Source organism: Serinus canaria, chromosome 1A, assembly GCF_022539315.1.
Source record: "Serinus canaria isolate serCan28SL12 chromosome 1A, serCan2020, whole genome shotgun sequence".
In the NCBI taxonomy this organism is placed as follows: Eukaryota; Metazoa; Chordata; class Aves; order Passeriformes; family Fringillidae; genus Serinus; species Serinus canaria.
This window is the reverse complement of record NC_066314.1, coordinates 50,697,327-50,713,016: the sequence shown is the minus strand read 5'-3', so window position 1 is coordinate 50,713,016 and position 15,690 is coordinate 50,697,327. Positions and strand designations below refer to the sequence as shown.

Genomic DNA, 15,690 nt, shown 5'->3' with positions numbered 1-15,690 from the left:
TATGGTGTGTACTGTCAGTGCTGGTATGGGGAGGGAAGGATGCTGTGGGGAGAAGAGGGATGAAACCATGCAGCCACATTTCCTCTCCATGAAAAGGCAAGGGCACTGGTGCTGAGAGGACAACAGCGTGGGAGCTAAGGGTGCTCCCTGCTTTTTACTACAGTCTTGAGGGGAGGTGATTACAGGCCATCTCAAAATAGCAAGAGGGGGAGCCACCTCCTCTCCTTTCCTTCTCTGTCTTGTGACCAGATCTGAATACCCACCTTGCAGCCCATAAGTCACTTATAAAGACATGCAAGAAATACATTTGCTACTAAAGGGCCCTCTGGTATCCACAGGACACCCTCAGTTGTCCCTATACCATCTCTCCAGTGTTCAGCTGAGTGGGAGCTGTGGGAGGGATCCTTAAAAGGAAGCTGAGTGGATTTGAAAATGTCATCTGAAGAAAGGCAAAAGGGCTGAGCTTCCCCTGCTGGAGCATGTGCAGGAGAGGAAACAAGAGCAGGGTCACCATGGAACACAGGCTGGTTCTGTAACTGTGGAGCCAAAAAGGCCTCCAGAACAAGCAAGGCCAAGCCCTCTGGCCACTTCCTGGCCTCGGGCTGCCTGCCTCAGCTGGGAAGGAAAGGCTCCTAGTGCCCCATCAGCATTTGTGGATGGTACCAGCCTGTTCACACTGGTGATGCTCTAACACTGGTTCATGCCTCAGCTGGCACTTAAAGTTCTCAGTGCCTCCAGCTTCCTCAGAGCACTGCCTGCGAATTCCCTGAAAGGAGAAACAAAGACATCCTGAGTGAATGAATATCCTGAGTATGGGGAGTTCAAACTCCTCCTTACTGCCTCTGGGATGCCCTGAGCACACCTCAGGACAAAGATCCCATCTTCACCCTCATCTTTAATTCCCGGAGCAGCCAGCACAGGACCTAGCAAAGGCCAGAGGGAGCTGTCCCCGAGGAAGACTTGAGTGCAGCAGAAATGGAGTGCCGCTATTTCTGTCAAGGGACAAACAGATGGAAAGCATTTTTGGTGTCTGCCAAATGAGTCAGTTTGAATCGATGGCCAACAGGTGAAAATTCAGAGGGCTGCTTGTGGATCTCAGGGTGAGCCTGTCCCCTCTCGACCATGCAGCCAGCCATGGTGCTCAGTGCTTTTCTCTGAGATTTATGCAACAGTGACAAGGTAGCTCTTTTTCAAGGATGAAGGCATGGAAAGATTCCAAATTAGTACTGTCATACTTGTTATAAATTATACCAGTAATAGCTTGAATAATTTTGCAAGGTTTCTTTTGAGAAGGAACTTGGGGTAAAAACACTGCTAGTTCTGCAAGGGATCATTCTATTAGAGGCTGGGAACTTCGCATTGGAAAAAACTGCTGCATAATTGAAAAAAAAGAAAAAAAATGACAGCACTGTAAGGAATTCTTTTAAATGCCTTTCCCTTTTTAAGTTTTCTGATGTTGTTTTAGAAAGAACAGCGCTGCTTGCTCTGACCACCAGATGGCTGTGGTCCCTCGCACACACAGCCCGGGCTTCCCGATTGCAGAGGACAGCCTCTCCCTTGGCAGGGACCTGCTTAAGGCTCTGCCACCTCCGGGGACAGAAACAAAACAAAGTTTTTCCGTAGTCTAGTATTATGCTGCAGCCATCAGCCCTGTGCAGCCACGCACAGAGACCACTCCAAAACATGCATTCACCCACACGTTGTGACTGCACAGAGGATGGGAAGGGGTGCTTGTGCTCTGCTTAGGCATCCTTTAATAACCACACTGGGAACAGGATCCTGACCTGGACAGATATTTTGCATGACCCAGAACAGCTGTTGCTATGCCAGATGAAGAAAGACATAACTTCCTTGTACTGGGTCAGAGTTGCTTGACATCTCTAAAAACTAAATATACACTAAAAGTTAATGAGAATTTCCAAGATGTTTGGGTAGCATGATACTGGGCATGCCAGCATCACATTCATACAGGCAAAAAACGACATGTTTTTCTTTTACCAACTACTAACCTCCAAATAGTACATGAATTTTTTTAAAGGGTCGTAACAAAAATATGTCCTGATTTCCCACAGCATTGTCTCACTAAAGCAGCACAGAAGTGTCCCAAGTCCACTGGGAAGGTTGTTCTCCATTCCACAGGACTTTCATGTTACTTTGCCATGTCAAAACTTCCTCAAAGCTTATTTTGAATAACAAAATTCTCCCTCCCTTCACAAAATGAGATTAAAGCCACTTCCCCTTTCCTTTAGATTACTGTTGGTGCTGCTAAGGGTGGATGAAGATGATACAAATAAATGAGAGGAAAAGTAGGTGCTCCAGTGCTCAGGAGCAAGGAAAGAAAGATGGCCATTGACAGGATCACTCCCCATGAGTACAGGTTTGCTGCAGTGCTGTCTCCATCAGCCTTCCTGCAAGGCTGGACATTGGTCCTTGCCAGGCGGTCTGGTCTTGGATGGGGGGTGCAGGGGTTGCTACACTGCGCAACAGAGAGGCTGGGGGCTCAGCCCTGCCAGGGACACTCCTGGGGGCTCTGCAGCAGGGATTTTCTTGGGGGCATCAGGAATTCCCTCACAGCACAGAAAAGCTACATGTGCCTGTATCCAGGCTCTTGTTCTCCTGGCCAATCTTGGCAGAAAAGCATGGATCAGGTACGAAGCAAATTTGACAGTACGGTGAGGCAAGGACACGGCTTTCCTGCGGCTTTAGGGAGTCTCTTTCACCAGCACAGAATGGTAGGAAAATCTGTATTTAGAAAGGTTGCTGTGAGGCACTTCACTGGTATTTTTAGCTGCTTGACCAAAAAAAAAAAAAAAAGCTTAAATGCCAGATCAGTCTCAGTGAGAAGGAGGTGGCAATTTCTCTGAGCTCTTTAGCAGTCTTAGTCCAAAAAGAAGAAAAAAAAACATAAAAATTTAAAAAGTCAAGGTGTGGTTGATCTGGCAGCAGTGTCCTGCTGCCCCTGGGCAGGGAAATGTTTTGTGCTGGCATGCACACCATGAACCACCAGCTCCAGCCAGGCAATCAGGGTGGCTCACTCCACACCAGGCACCTTCTGTCTCACCACTTGCAGAGTACCTTTGGTCCCTCTCAGCCTCTGCCAGACCATACCCGGCAATAGAACACTTCAATTCAAATCCCACGTCGCCTTGGTAATGATTATCTAGCTAAAGAGCTGCCGCCACCACCCCGAGGTCCTGCTGTGCCCAGCACTGCACAGGGGAAGGGCTGAGCCCAAAGCCCTGATTCCTCGGTGCCTGGGATGCTAGGGAATGCATCCCCCCAAAAAGGGGGGTGTTCTAGCTCTTTTGCTGCAGTCCATAAGGTCCATAGTGCACAGGGTTCTCCAATGCTGAGCCCACTCTGCCCTAAATTAAGGTCTTTGAAGTAATATCTGCCCTTTCTAACCCTTCTTTGGCTTATTTCTTTTCGTCAGCATGTATCTGTCACCCTCTCAAGACAGAGAGCAGCTCGGTGGAGTAAAGTTCCTGCCTGCCTGTCCTGGAGTGATCTTTGGTAATGAGTGAAGGAGGGAGCACCGTCTGGGCCATAGACACCCTGTGTGTGTCTTGAGTAAGTCGCCTAAATTTGGCACATCCTGAATCCCAGTCTCTAAAATGGATCCATTCCCACACATTGTTCCTGGGTCTGCTGTTTTGTACCAGCACAGGTGAAAGCCGGGTGCCCATCTGGCATCCCAGCGTTCCTATGCCTTGATTCCCCCCTACGGAGCGGAGACTGTCCCGGTCCCACAGCAGATGGACACCGCAATCCTCCACGTCCCCGGGTCAGAGAGGGGTGCAGCTTTCTCGGCTTGGAACACCAGCTTTTCCAACCCTTCCTGCCTCACCCGGTGCGGCTCTGGGAAGGACAGCTGAAAGGGGAACACTTTGTGGCTGCGAGTGATGCCGCACGTTTCGCCAGGGCGTGAGCCCCAAAACCCGCAGCCGGCTCCCGCTGGTGCTGAGTCACGCTTTCCCGGCGTGGGAAAGCGTTCCGTGCTGCTGAGTCAGGGTCAGCCGGGATCGCTGAGCCAGCTGTGCGAGGGGCTCTGCTGAGTCACGGCCGGGCGCTGCACCTCGGGCTGTTCGTGCGGGGCGGTGCCTTCGCTGCGCTCAGATTGCAGCTGCTGCTCCTGGCCCCGCTCCCAGTGCTCCGGACAACTGGAGAAATCTCCAGAAACAGCCCCTTCCTGCGGCCCAGCACTTGTCCTGTACCCTGGACTAGAGAACCACGCAGAGGTGACTTGGAAACCTTGCGGGGAGGGGGGACTTGGGTCTCACTTTCTGTACAAAACTTGGCTTCCCGTTCCTCCTTCTCATGAGAAAATGGTGTGAGCACTGTGGTACAAGGTCCTTTTTGTTGCATATGTGTGATTTTTCAAATCCACAGTTTCACCGTTTGTTCTGTCTAGCAGTCAGGGCACACTTTGTTTTCACAGTTGTGGCACTGGAACAAAGGAGGCAGCAGCACTGACTGAAACATTTGCACAAATGGGATTTTTATTTGCAAACTCTGCCCCATTCCCTTCCACGCCTCCCTTTGGCTGCCAGAGCAACTCCCAGCTGGACACAGGATTGATTCCCATGACCACCAAGACTCTAGGAAGCATGGGGGGCTCTATGCACCCTCTCCCAAAATTTCAGCCCAGTGTACCCATCACCTGCTGTGTGCTTAGGGTCACTGCCTGACTCTGGTCAGGCACATGCCTTGCAGGGCATTTGCTCTATTCTCCCTCCTTCTCCCAGCTCCGTTTCCAGACAGCCCAGGCTCTTTCCTTTCTCACAGCTGTGTGCTGGAGACACCAATGTGCTGCAGCACACATATATCCATACATCTATGAAAACATTTATTGTAATCTGCATTTCCTGGTTTTGTCATGCTGGTTCATTTATCTTGGGAAATTTGCCTGTGCCTCCATCTCCCACCACGCTGTTTTCCAGGGTTCCTGTGTGGGGGGGTTGCCTAGCACAGCCATACCTGTCTATACAACCCTCCAAAGGTACCAGCAGTGCCAGCCCCATGGACAGCTGCAGCGCCTGAGCTCTCCATAGGGATGTCCAGTGCACTGGACTCTCGACCTTCTTTTTCTCCACCTGTATCTTTGATCTAGACTGGGATTTTTAAATGCTGAGATAGCAGGGAGCACAGTCAGTTCTGCCAAGGTGGGGCTGGGAGAGGTAATCTCCCTTTGGTAAACACAAATTAACACAACAGGATATCCCCGTACACTCCAGCACAGACTCCTTTCTCCAGCCAGTCATTTTAAGCAGTTACTGTAACTCCTTTTCCCCCTAGGATTACACAGCAAATCCTGGTCACCGAGTGGTGATACAGCTGCCTGGCTTGCACTCAGCATTCCCAGTGCAAACCAGGCAGCCGCATTTTGCTGTGTCACGGTTTGAGAGAGCCCATGAGCCCCTCTGAGCTGGCTGAGGCCCGTTTCCCCACAGAAGCCAAGCTGAGCTGCTGGGAGCTGCCTGCCAGAGCCCAGCGCGGAGCAGCGCTACCCACAAGGGACTCGGGAGAGCTGACTTTGCATCCCGTGACTGCCTGTGTAACTAGACATTTCTGGCCACAAGTCTACTGGCAAAATAGGCTGTTAATGTACAAAGAGGAGAAAATCCCCCACTTCCCTGTTCCACATGGAAACACTGACCCCTCAATAACTTTCTGTTGTTTTTAACCATTCATCTCCCATCCTGTGACTAAGCATTTTCTCAGGAGATGGGATGTGCAGACAGGCTTTTAAGCCCAGCAAGAATTTTTACAAATATCTTGCCTGAGGCTACTTTATTCATCTTTGCTAGAAATCCCCTGGGCAGTTTTGCTGGTGTCCCCACGGTGAGTAGCTCTGGCAGCACCTAGCTACGGCTCACTGGAAGGGCAGGAGGCAGCAGGGCTTCTGGCAGGCACAGTGGAGACCACAGCTCTGAGACTTCAGTGATATTCAAGCAGAATTTCCTAGTGACCTGGATGTGGCCTCTCATTTCATGTGGCCCACCATGCTCTGGGAGCCAGTTTGCTCCTTCCACTAAGAGCACTCACCTCTCTCCCCATTCATTGCTCTCAAGTGGTGACTTCAGAGGTCTCTTTGAGGAAGAGATGGTCCCTCTCAAATCCCTGCTGGCACATTGGCTCACTCGGTGGCACTGACCTCCCACCCACCAGCAACAGCACAGCAGAGGCAATTCAAGCCCCTGCTGCAGAACACTGGGGGGGCCAGAAATGCTCCAAGCCAGCAACTGCAAAGATGATGACACCCCACTTTCAGTTCTCCTTCCATCTTGCTGGAGGGCATTTGGGCCTTTCCAGAGAGCTAGGCTGAGTCTCACAACGGCTCCATCCCAAGAAACCCAAATTAGAGAGAAATCAGACAGCATAAATCACTTATGGGGCTTGGCTTGCTTGTCTGCACCTTTGTAAATCTCCTGGCAGAGGTGAGCTGCATCTCTTGTGACCTGCCCAGGGGAAGGTAAAGCTCCAAGAGCCAGAGGAGGTACTGCTTCATGTCCTGGGACAGTATGGTTACAAGCCAGAAAACCTACTGGAATGGTAGGAACATGACTAGTGACCCTCTCTTTCTTCCCCCCAGTCTCATTCAGACATACCACAATCCTGGATTACAGGGAAAAGGACTTTTGGATATATCTTTTATAGGGCCTCCAAGCATGCAGCTTCTTGGAAGAAGGCAGGTGGGCACACCAATCATTGGCTTGAAAGCACCCATAAAGTCCCTGGGAAGAACTGAGCATTGCCAGGGCTCCAGGTGAAAGGAGGGGCAGGGCTTGAGGATTGGATTTTTTTCATGGTATTTCACAAAATGAGTAATACACTCTCATAATATAATTCTTATTCTCATGTAATTTCCATATTTTTCTTACTCCCCTCCACTAGAACTAGAAGTTCAATTCGTGCTCCAGCTTCCCCTGTCAGAATAGGACTCACTGAAAATGACAGAAAATGAGAGCTTTAAGGAGTTTTGCCAGAGGGAAGCATTCATTTTGGAGCTGTTCCTGTGGCAAACTGTAGTTTCAATGTTTTCAGGAGGGACTGGCCATGGGGATGTCTGCTCTACTCATGGACTCTGCACTCTCAGAGATGTTTGGGGCTTTGTCACACTTGCTTTGAAGATTCAGACATCCTGATAAATTTATTTTACCTTCCAGAAAAGCAAGCAAGATGTCTGCAGTGGCATGGGGGTAAGAATGGAACATGTCAGCTTTTGCCAGCGTGCACTGTTGCTTTAAAAGACAAAAGCAAGGCAGGAAAAGTCTGGCTGAGTCAGGATGGAAATGCTGAGTAATCCTTCCTGAACGCTGTATGCCAGATGTCTGCTGGAGTCAAAAAAAGAAGTGTGGAAGGATACTTTTTCCAGAACAGCTTTTTTAACGTACAGCCCCCAACCCTGCTGGGGCTGGTGTGGGTGCAGTGACAGGGAGACAGGCGAGGTGCTGGCTTGGATGGCAGCAACCACAGAGAGGGACAGCAAATGCCACAGTCCTTCTCCTTCCACCCAGGCTCTGCCTCCCCACCACCCCCTGCACCACTGTACCAGGGAGTTTCTCACACCCACGGAAGCAGGGGAATGGTGGCTCTAGGTGCTCTGCTCTTTTGGGCTGAGCACAAATGTCTGCTTTTCCAAAGCAGAGCCAACCAGTGCATCACCTGTCCCTGTTAGCCCAGCTTCCAGCATAGCTACAGGTGGGAAAGAAGGGCCCAGCTTCATCTGTTGGCTGCTTCACTGACCACTTTATTTAAAAAAAAAAAAAAATCCAGCAGAGCAACAGCTACTGGCAGAAGCACCATGTCCAACTCTTTTCCCAAATTCCCAAATCAGAGGAATTATTTGCCTTTGAAAGTCTCTGCAGACTTCCTCAGTTCCCCCAAGTCGTGTATGAAATCTTTTCAGCTACCCCAGCCTCCTGGGAATCTAGGAGATGGTGTGCTATTTTCCTAAATTGCCCTGCACGCTGCTGTGGTGACAACAGGAGCCAGCTGTCAAACAAATCAGGTGCCATTGTTTCCATGAGCAAGAGAGCACGGGATGGGTTTCGCTGTGCATCGGTGCTGGCACACCTGTGTTGGCTCTCTGAAAAGTGACAGGGATCACTGCCAGGGGCAAGGGGGAGCTGCACAAGGGCAGGTCTGGCACCTGCAGGCCAGAGCTGGCTCATGCCTGAGCTCAGCTATGGCAGACGGGATGGTTATACCTGAGCTGTGCCAGAGCAGGTGAGGGTAAGGGCTTCATTAGCTCTCCAGGCAGGGTGCAAGGCACACAGGCTGCGGTGTGTGTGCGAGGAGGCTGCCTCCGTGCTCCAGGAATCAGCTCCGTAAATCCACCCTCCTCAGTAAATCCAACCCCGCCGTCCCCAGGACAATGAGCACCTCTGGCAGTATCCGGGCTCTGCCTACCACGGGCAAGGCACTGAAAGGGTTACAGAGCCAGGCACTCTCAAAAGAGAAGTTTCTGGACGTCCTCTTGTTTTTGCTTAGTTATCAAGATGCATCTGGTGACTTCCTTCTGGTTCTAGGGGGCTGCGGGCCAGGAGCGGCTGACGGCGGGGCTGGGAGGGAAGTGCTGCTGTGTTGCAAGAAGTTTGTGCTCGCACTGAGGTCAGCGCTCCGGCTCACGTGGCCTGCACTATAAAGCTGGATGTGGGAGTCAGGCTGCCCAGCTCAGAGCTTCACTGGCCTGGGGGCTGAAAGGAAGGAGCAAAGCTCGAGCAACAGCAGGGAAGCAGAGGAGTGAAACGACGTGGAGAAATAATGGAAACTTCCCAGTCACACAGCTCCGAAAGGTGAGAGCGGGACGGGAGTGAGGGAAGCGTTTTGTCAGAGGAGTGTTGTGTTTCTCCCCTTGCTTTTAGGAATGCTGTTCCTGTTCCTGCTCTGCAGGGAAAGGCATGCTGCTGCCTCCTCCTCTGGATGGAGTCTGTCAGTCTTCCTTGCTCGGGACACTGTTTGGAACGGTGGTGCTGAGTCCCATCCACGGGAATGTTCTGCTCACATTTCCCATCTCGGGAATGTTCTGCTCCTTTTTCTGCCAGCCCCAGGCTCCCCCTTTTGTCTTAGAGAGCAAAGATGTTTTGTCAGAGGAGACAGCACTAATGCCTGTTTCACTGTTCTTCCCCAGGATGTCCAGAGACCTGTCAGAACTGCTGAAGGAAGCTACCAAGGAGGTGCACGAGCAGGCAGAGAACACACCATTCATGAGGAACTTCCAGAAGGGACAGGTGTCACTCCAGGAGTTTAAGGTACTTCATAGCAGCATTGCCTGGGGATGGGATTTCCTCACCTGATAGATCAGATGGGCTGACAGGGGACTAAAGGGGGGAGGATGGGGCCACACAGGTGAGGAGGATGGGGACATGATGTATCAACATCTCCTATGAAAAACAGGAAACTTCTGCACCCTGAGGACTTACTGGCTCCTCTTGCAGAAGGTGGGGAAGGACTCTGCATATCACCATGGGTAGCCAAGCTGAAACAGGAGAAAAAGGACAAAGAGGCTGATGGGACTAATGCTATTGCTTTTCTCTTGCTTCATAAATACCTGCATGTTATTATTGCCAGTCATAGTTAATGGAGATAGAACTACTGTGTTCAGATACTCGAGCAACTGAAATGCCCAAAAGAGGGAGAATTCTGTATTTACAACACTGTAGACAGCTGCGGCTAGAAATAATGATGGGATCGTGAGAAAGTGAGGATGTGGGATCATTGCTGGAACTGAACTTTGCATTGTCACCTGAGTTATACCACAGCTGAGATCATGAACAATAACTCAAAATCAGATTGAGTTTGAGCAATCTGTGTCTGCTGCTAACAAGCAGGAGCCTGTTGCTTTTTTTCAAGATAAAAGAGAAACATTTCCACATATTAGCCTAACCTGGCTAGATACAATTCCTGGGATGTGAGCCACATAACAAAGCCAAGAGCAAAACCAAAGTAAACACCTGGGCCAGAAATTCCTGCAAAGCTATAGGAAGTGACACATGAACTTGCAAATAACAGCTACCGATTCAACCTGTGGCTTAATTACTTTGTTGTTGGATTGTTCCTTGGCAAATAAATCCACGGAAGTAAGAAAGAGACTGCTTATTTCTGACAGGTGACATTCAGAATACTTAGCCAAGCGTAAATTCAATCTCAGGTGCTGACTTCCTGATGTGAGAAATATGGCATTGGACAGGCAGTGATCTTTGAGACAGGCAAGCTGTAAAAAGACATTCAGGAATAAAACTTGGTTTCTTAGATGATTTTTACATGCTGTCAGGCAAATGAGATGGGACATGGATCTTAAAAATTAACAAGTGTATAAAAGCAATGTTTCTCATTAAACCACTACCTGCCTCTGAAAACAATCAGTTGAGCTACATTTTTGCTTAATTTGGAAGGTAATGTTCCCGTGTTTTGTTTCTTTTCCGGTAAGCTGGGTAACAGGTTACTGTTTAAAAAACTGTTTTTGTTTACTTTCTTGGCAGACCTATATATCTGGCCTGCTACGTGACTCCCCAGACGGTGGATATTTGTTTCCACAACCAGTCACTGCCCATGTGCTTATCAAAGTCCTGTTTTCTGGCACAGTGGGGCAAGGTTGAAACAGGAACTCTCTGACTCTCTGACTGCAGAACTGACTGCTTTGTGAGAAAGTAAACAGCTTTCTCCCCTGTGGGCAGCATAATCCCCCCTACCCAAACCTGACTCACTTCTACTGCAACACCTTAATCTTTTACCATTTGCTGCTCACAAGGGGTCCCAGGGTAAGGAAGGGGTGGTGTAGGTGTAACAGCCTCTGAAAACAGAATGCCTGGGGAAGGAAAGAACACAGCTATATTGTCTCAGATCACGTGGAAAAGCTGGCAGATAGAAGAAAGTATCACATAAGCTGGGAAAAACAACAATAACAATGGTTTCAAAATAGAGGGGAGAACACAGCCTCACAGCACTCCTTCACAAAGGCATCTTTCAGAGGCAGGCTGTGCTTCCAGATCCCTTTTATCTTGTCTCCCTGGGGCAACTGAGGAGGCAACCCTGCTTGCATGCCTGAGTGAGCAGAGTGGTGGTGCCTCAGTTCCCAGGACGGTGGGATGCTGACAGGATGAATGTGTTGAAAAATACCCAGGGTGTGTCATCATCTCACAAGGCCCCACAAAGGGAAGCCACATTTTGGAGCATTCAAATTTGAACAATGTACCAGAAATGATACCTTTGGGAATACCCTCTCTATTGACTGAGGGAATGGGAAGAGACCAGGAATGCTTAAATAGGGCTCCAGTTGACATCACATCAAGCTGCCAGACTTTAACTTGAAGGCAAGGTAGTGACTTCATGAGCAAGTAAGACTAATACCTGCTGGAAAGGGCTCACCTGATGGCTATCTCAAGCAGAAGGGAAGGGCTAAACAGTGTCTCCCTGTACCTCGCACTGTTTTCCACGTGGGAAATCTGCAACATCACAGATGTTTGTGACTCATAGTGGGTGTGCCCACGAGTACCTTTATTGTTAGTACAATTTGTCCCACAGACTTGAAAATGACAAACAGATGCACCTATAGCTCATCCTCTTTCTTCCCTTTCAGCTGGTTACAGCATCCCTGTACTTTGTCTACTCTGCTCTGGAGGAAGAGATTGAACGTAACAAGAACAATCCAGTTTATGCCCCTGTGTATTTTCCGGCGGAGCTGCATCGCAAAGCTGCCCTGGAGGAAGACCTGAAGTACTTCTATGGCAGAAACTGGAGGGAAGAGATCCCCTGTCCTGAGGCTACTCAGAAATATGTCGAGAGGCTCCACTACATAGGCAAGAACGAGCCAGAGCTCCTGGTGGCCCATGCCTACACTCGCTATTTGGGAGACCTGTCTGGGGGGCAGGTGCTGAAGAAAATTGCCCAGAAGGCCCTCCAGCTGCCCAGCACTGGGGAAGGGCTGGCTTTCTTCACCTTTGATGGGGTCTCCAATGCCACCAAGTTCAAGCAGCTTTATCGTTCCCGCATGAATGCTCTCGAGATGGACCTTGCCACTAAGAAAAGAGTCATGGAGGAGGCCAAGAAAGCATTCCTGTTAAATATAGGGGTGAGTAACAACCAGCTAGCCTTGCCAGCCCACATCCTCTCTCAAACAAGAAAATAGCTACAGGGGAAATACAAGGCCAGAATTTCCACTGGACAGCTTATGAGTTGTGGATCAGGGCAAGCTGGTCAGAGCTGGATGGCCATGCTTCTCCAACCTGGCAGCTGAATAAAACAATGGTCTCTGAAAAGCTCCTTTCCCTCCCTTAGTGTTTGAATCCAGTCTCTTCCATGTGCCACTATTCAGGGTGGCACATGGAAGAGACTGGAGGGTTAATACTGGGAGTGGGGATTACTACATAGTATCTATCCTGCCTCTGTGGTGAAGTTACACAGATCCACTGTGCACTCTGACTAGGGGACAGGCACCTTGTTTTCCATCCCATCAGAAGGTGGGCAATAGCCTTCTCCTTAGCTGAAAGCTTCAGGGAAAACCTGTAAAGAGAACAAGGAGTTTGAAAGACATCCTGTTGATTTCACAGGCAACTTTTGTTCCATGCAAAATGTGCCAGGAGACTTAGATTGAAGCCTCGTGTCTTCCTAAGTGCCTGGGGAAGGGGCAGGTGGTCCAGTGAAAGAAGAAGAGGAGGCCACATAATGAGACAGTGTTCCTTGTCCTCAGGTGTTCGAGGCGCTGCAGGAGCTGGTGTCCAAGGGCCAGCAGAATGGTCACCCTGTGCAGCCACAGGCAGAGCTGCTTCGCACAAGGAACATCAACAAATCACGTGAGCACGGTAAGACACTTCCAGGGGCAGGTGCTTCACAGGGCTCCTTCCTTTCCTTCTCCTCCTCTCCTCTGTCCTTGTTTGTAAAAGCCACTGGGAAACAAGCATGAGGTGCTTGCCCATCTCTTCTCCAGCCATCAGCAGGTACTGCAAGGAGAGGCACTGCTGCATGCAAAACTTCTTCCAGACATGGCAGAGCAAGGATAACACATGTGGGCTTGTCAGAAAGTGTGTCAGGAAGGAAGCTTTACAAAAAGGGACTCCTCTCTCCACCTCTAGGGCTTTAACAAATGCAAGGCTCATTCACCATGGGGAAAACTGACCTTAAGTTCACAGAAGCAAAGGCATCAATTTTGGGTGCTGCAGATCAGCCATGGTGCTGAGATGCCGACAGAAGGTTCTTCTGGACGCAGTCCTATCCAGCAGCCTGTCCTTTTGGACTGTATCTCCCTCTGATCATTTTCTACCTCCCAGAAGTACTGCTGAAAACATTGCAGAGAGTGTGGTGGGTTTTCCACCATCCAGAGACTGAGCACTGCTCTGGATGGTGGAATGCAATCAGGCCTGTACCTGAGTGAGGAGTGAGCTTAGATGTTTACTGAGCAGAGTGGTTTCCATGAGGACATGCCATTCAAATAAAAAACCCTTTATGGCCTACCCATTCTGAAACTAAAACAGATTTGTTTTCAGTGCATCCTGGATTGAACCACAGTTTTTCCATGGCAAAGATAAAAAACAAACCTTGCCTTAAGCATCTCTGGATAGTGAAGCTTAAAGCAGCTTCTGTGGGAAAGGCATTAAAAGTTCTCTGTGAAACGTTGCCATTCCTTTCCCAATACATGCATGCAAGTAAGATTTTCAGAAAAAATTGGTGTTAGATGAGGAATCCCATCCTAAAGTTGTACTGCAGAAATTGCTTGGAGTGCTGAAGAGTGTTCAAGGTCTCTAGATGCTTAACTAATTAAATCAGTGAGAAGTAGGACACAAAAAAAATTATAGCTTTTTAAAATTCTAGCTTCAGCATTTGTCTGTCTTCTGCAGACATCAGGGGTTTGATCGAGCTGGGCAGTGCATGTGTAAGCCTGTAAGGAGACAAGGGAAGAGGCTGGCAGTCACCTACAGGCAGAGGGGCTGTGGGCCTTTATGGTTCCCAGGTCAAGTCTGCTGCTTCCTCTCTCCACTGGGAGAGCAGAGCCTGCTGCCACTGTTTCTCCCAGCTGAGCTCTGGGCTTTCTCCTTCTTCCCTGGATGACTCCAGCATGGTGTGCTCTGGCACTGGGGAAAGCACACACTGCATCTTAGCAGCTTCTTGCCACAACCTCTTCTCACTTGTCTTTATTTGCTTTTTCTCCCAATTTGGTGTAGGTCCAGCAGCTGGGAAGGAAAGTGAGAAGACAAAGATGAGGAGCACAGACACGATAGCCACCACCTCCCTGGTGCGGTGGATTGTGGCGCTCAGCTGCCTCGTCATGACAGTCGCCGTGGGCTTGTTTGCCATGTGAAAAAGCAGGACCTTCACCTTCTCTTTGTGACTTCCCTCACCCTGAACTAATCCATCTTTCCCAGTCCTTGTGAGAGAAATTACCCCTGACTGGGTACTGTGATCTTGGTTCTGCCACTAATACTAGGACACTTTTCTCCCCAGAAATCAAAGAGTGCTGTAAGGGGGTTCAGGCAAAGTTTCTCCTGTGCTTGGTGTGAGCTCTTCTCAGAGACTAACTTTATCACCAAAAACTAAGGGTGCAAAAGGCTAAAAAGAATTGTCATTGCTTCACAGAGTGCCTACAAAACCCAACAGGATCAGAAACACAGCTTTGGCATCTGTCTTTCCTCAGAAAGATGGAGCTCCTCGGAGCTCTGGTCAGTTTTTTTATACTGCTAGATAATACTGTGATCACTTTCTCTGTGGAGCCACATGCTCCCATGGGTTAGTTTTACATGACACTAGTAGGTCTCTGATATTTCTTTTTTCCATTATTTTTGTCTTTGAAAAACAAAAGACAGTTGTTGGGCATACAGTGTCATTCTTGTCTGCCATTCTTCTTGATTGTATAATTTATACACATAATAAATTTCAATGTAAAGTCTTCAGGCCTGGTATTTCCTATTATTAAAGCCTTACCCAGGGAAAAAGGAGGTGTCTTTCTTCCTCCTGGTTTTATGTCTTTTGGAGCTGCTGCCTGCACAGACACAACAATAGACAGAAGTGGGAGCTATCATCAGAGCCAGACTCTGCTCCCACTCAGTGCTAACAATAACCTACACTGGGGCAGGTTCCTTCGGCTCCTACACACTGCTCTCTGTTTCTGGAAACAGCATGAAATTCAGTGAGCATGCAAAGTATTTTTAAGGAGTGGAAGTGGTACATAAGAGCTAGTTGCTATTCTATCACAAGCAAAAGGTGATGGGACCCTCAGGTGGTTGAAACCAGGAAGCTCTCCCAGCTTCCAGCAAAGGGCTGTGTTACCAGGCTGCCTCTGCAAGAGCTTCAGCGTGAATCAGAATTGCCAAGTGTGTTTTCACCACCCAAAAGTTAAAGACGCCCTAGGTTTTGGTCAAGGTGGCTCAATGGGAGGCATCAAGCACGGTGCTCGCCCGAGTGGCAAACCAGCCCCTCGCTCCCAGGACTTGGCACACGTGGCCTTGCTAAAGGCACTCCAAACACACAACACTACTGGAGTAGCCCATGCACACAGCTTGCTCTCCTTGCCTTTTGCTGAGGCACATCTGGAGGGCTGGGTTTGTGTCCAGCCACAGGCCCTGCCTGCTCCAGGGGCTCTCCCAGCACAGGAGAGGCTGCAGTTCAGGTATGGCACTGACAAAACTGCCCTGTTATCACCGCAGAGTCCTCCCTTTATTTCAGAAAGCCTCTGTGATCAACCTGTCTCCATGATCT

The 15,690-nt window shown here is 49.3% G+C and overlaps 1 protein-coding gene across 1 annotated transcript; it reads left to right on the top strand.

Annotated features, from left to right (window-relative positions):
- Positions 1-8,593: 8,593 nt before the first annotated feature.
- HMOX1 (heme oxygenase 1) lies at positions 8,594-14,881 on the top strand. The gene is made up of 5 exons (XM_009086437.4): positions 8,594-8,798; positions 9,134-9,254; positions 11,582-12,073; positions 12,692-12,803; positions 14,160-14,881. The coding sequence occupies exons 1-5, from the start codon at positions 8,767-8,769 to the stop codon at positions 14,294-14,296; spliced, it is 894 nt and encodes a 297-aa protein (XP_009084685.2). The 5' UTR covers positions 8,594-8,766; the 3' UTR covers positions 14,297-14,881.
- Positions 14,882-15,690: the final 809 nt, after the last annotated feature.

Bases quoted from the DNA above. Each gene is read 5' to 3' on its own strand.
- HMOX1 (XM_009086437.4), top strand. From the start codon at position 8,767: ATGGAAACTTCCCAGTCACACAGCTCCGAAAG. The intron at 8,799-9,133 runs GTGAGAGCGGGA...GTTCTTCCCCAG, and splicing joins CAGTCACACAGCTCCGAAAG to GATGTCCAGAGACCTGTCAG. The intron at 12,804-14,159 runs GTAAGACACTTC...AATTTGGTGTAG, and splicing joins CAACAAATCACGTGAGCACG to GTCCAGCAGCTGGGAAGGAA.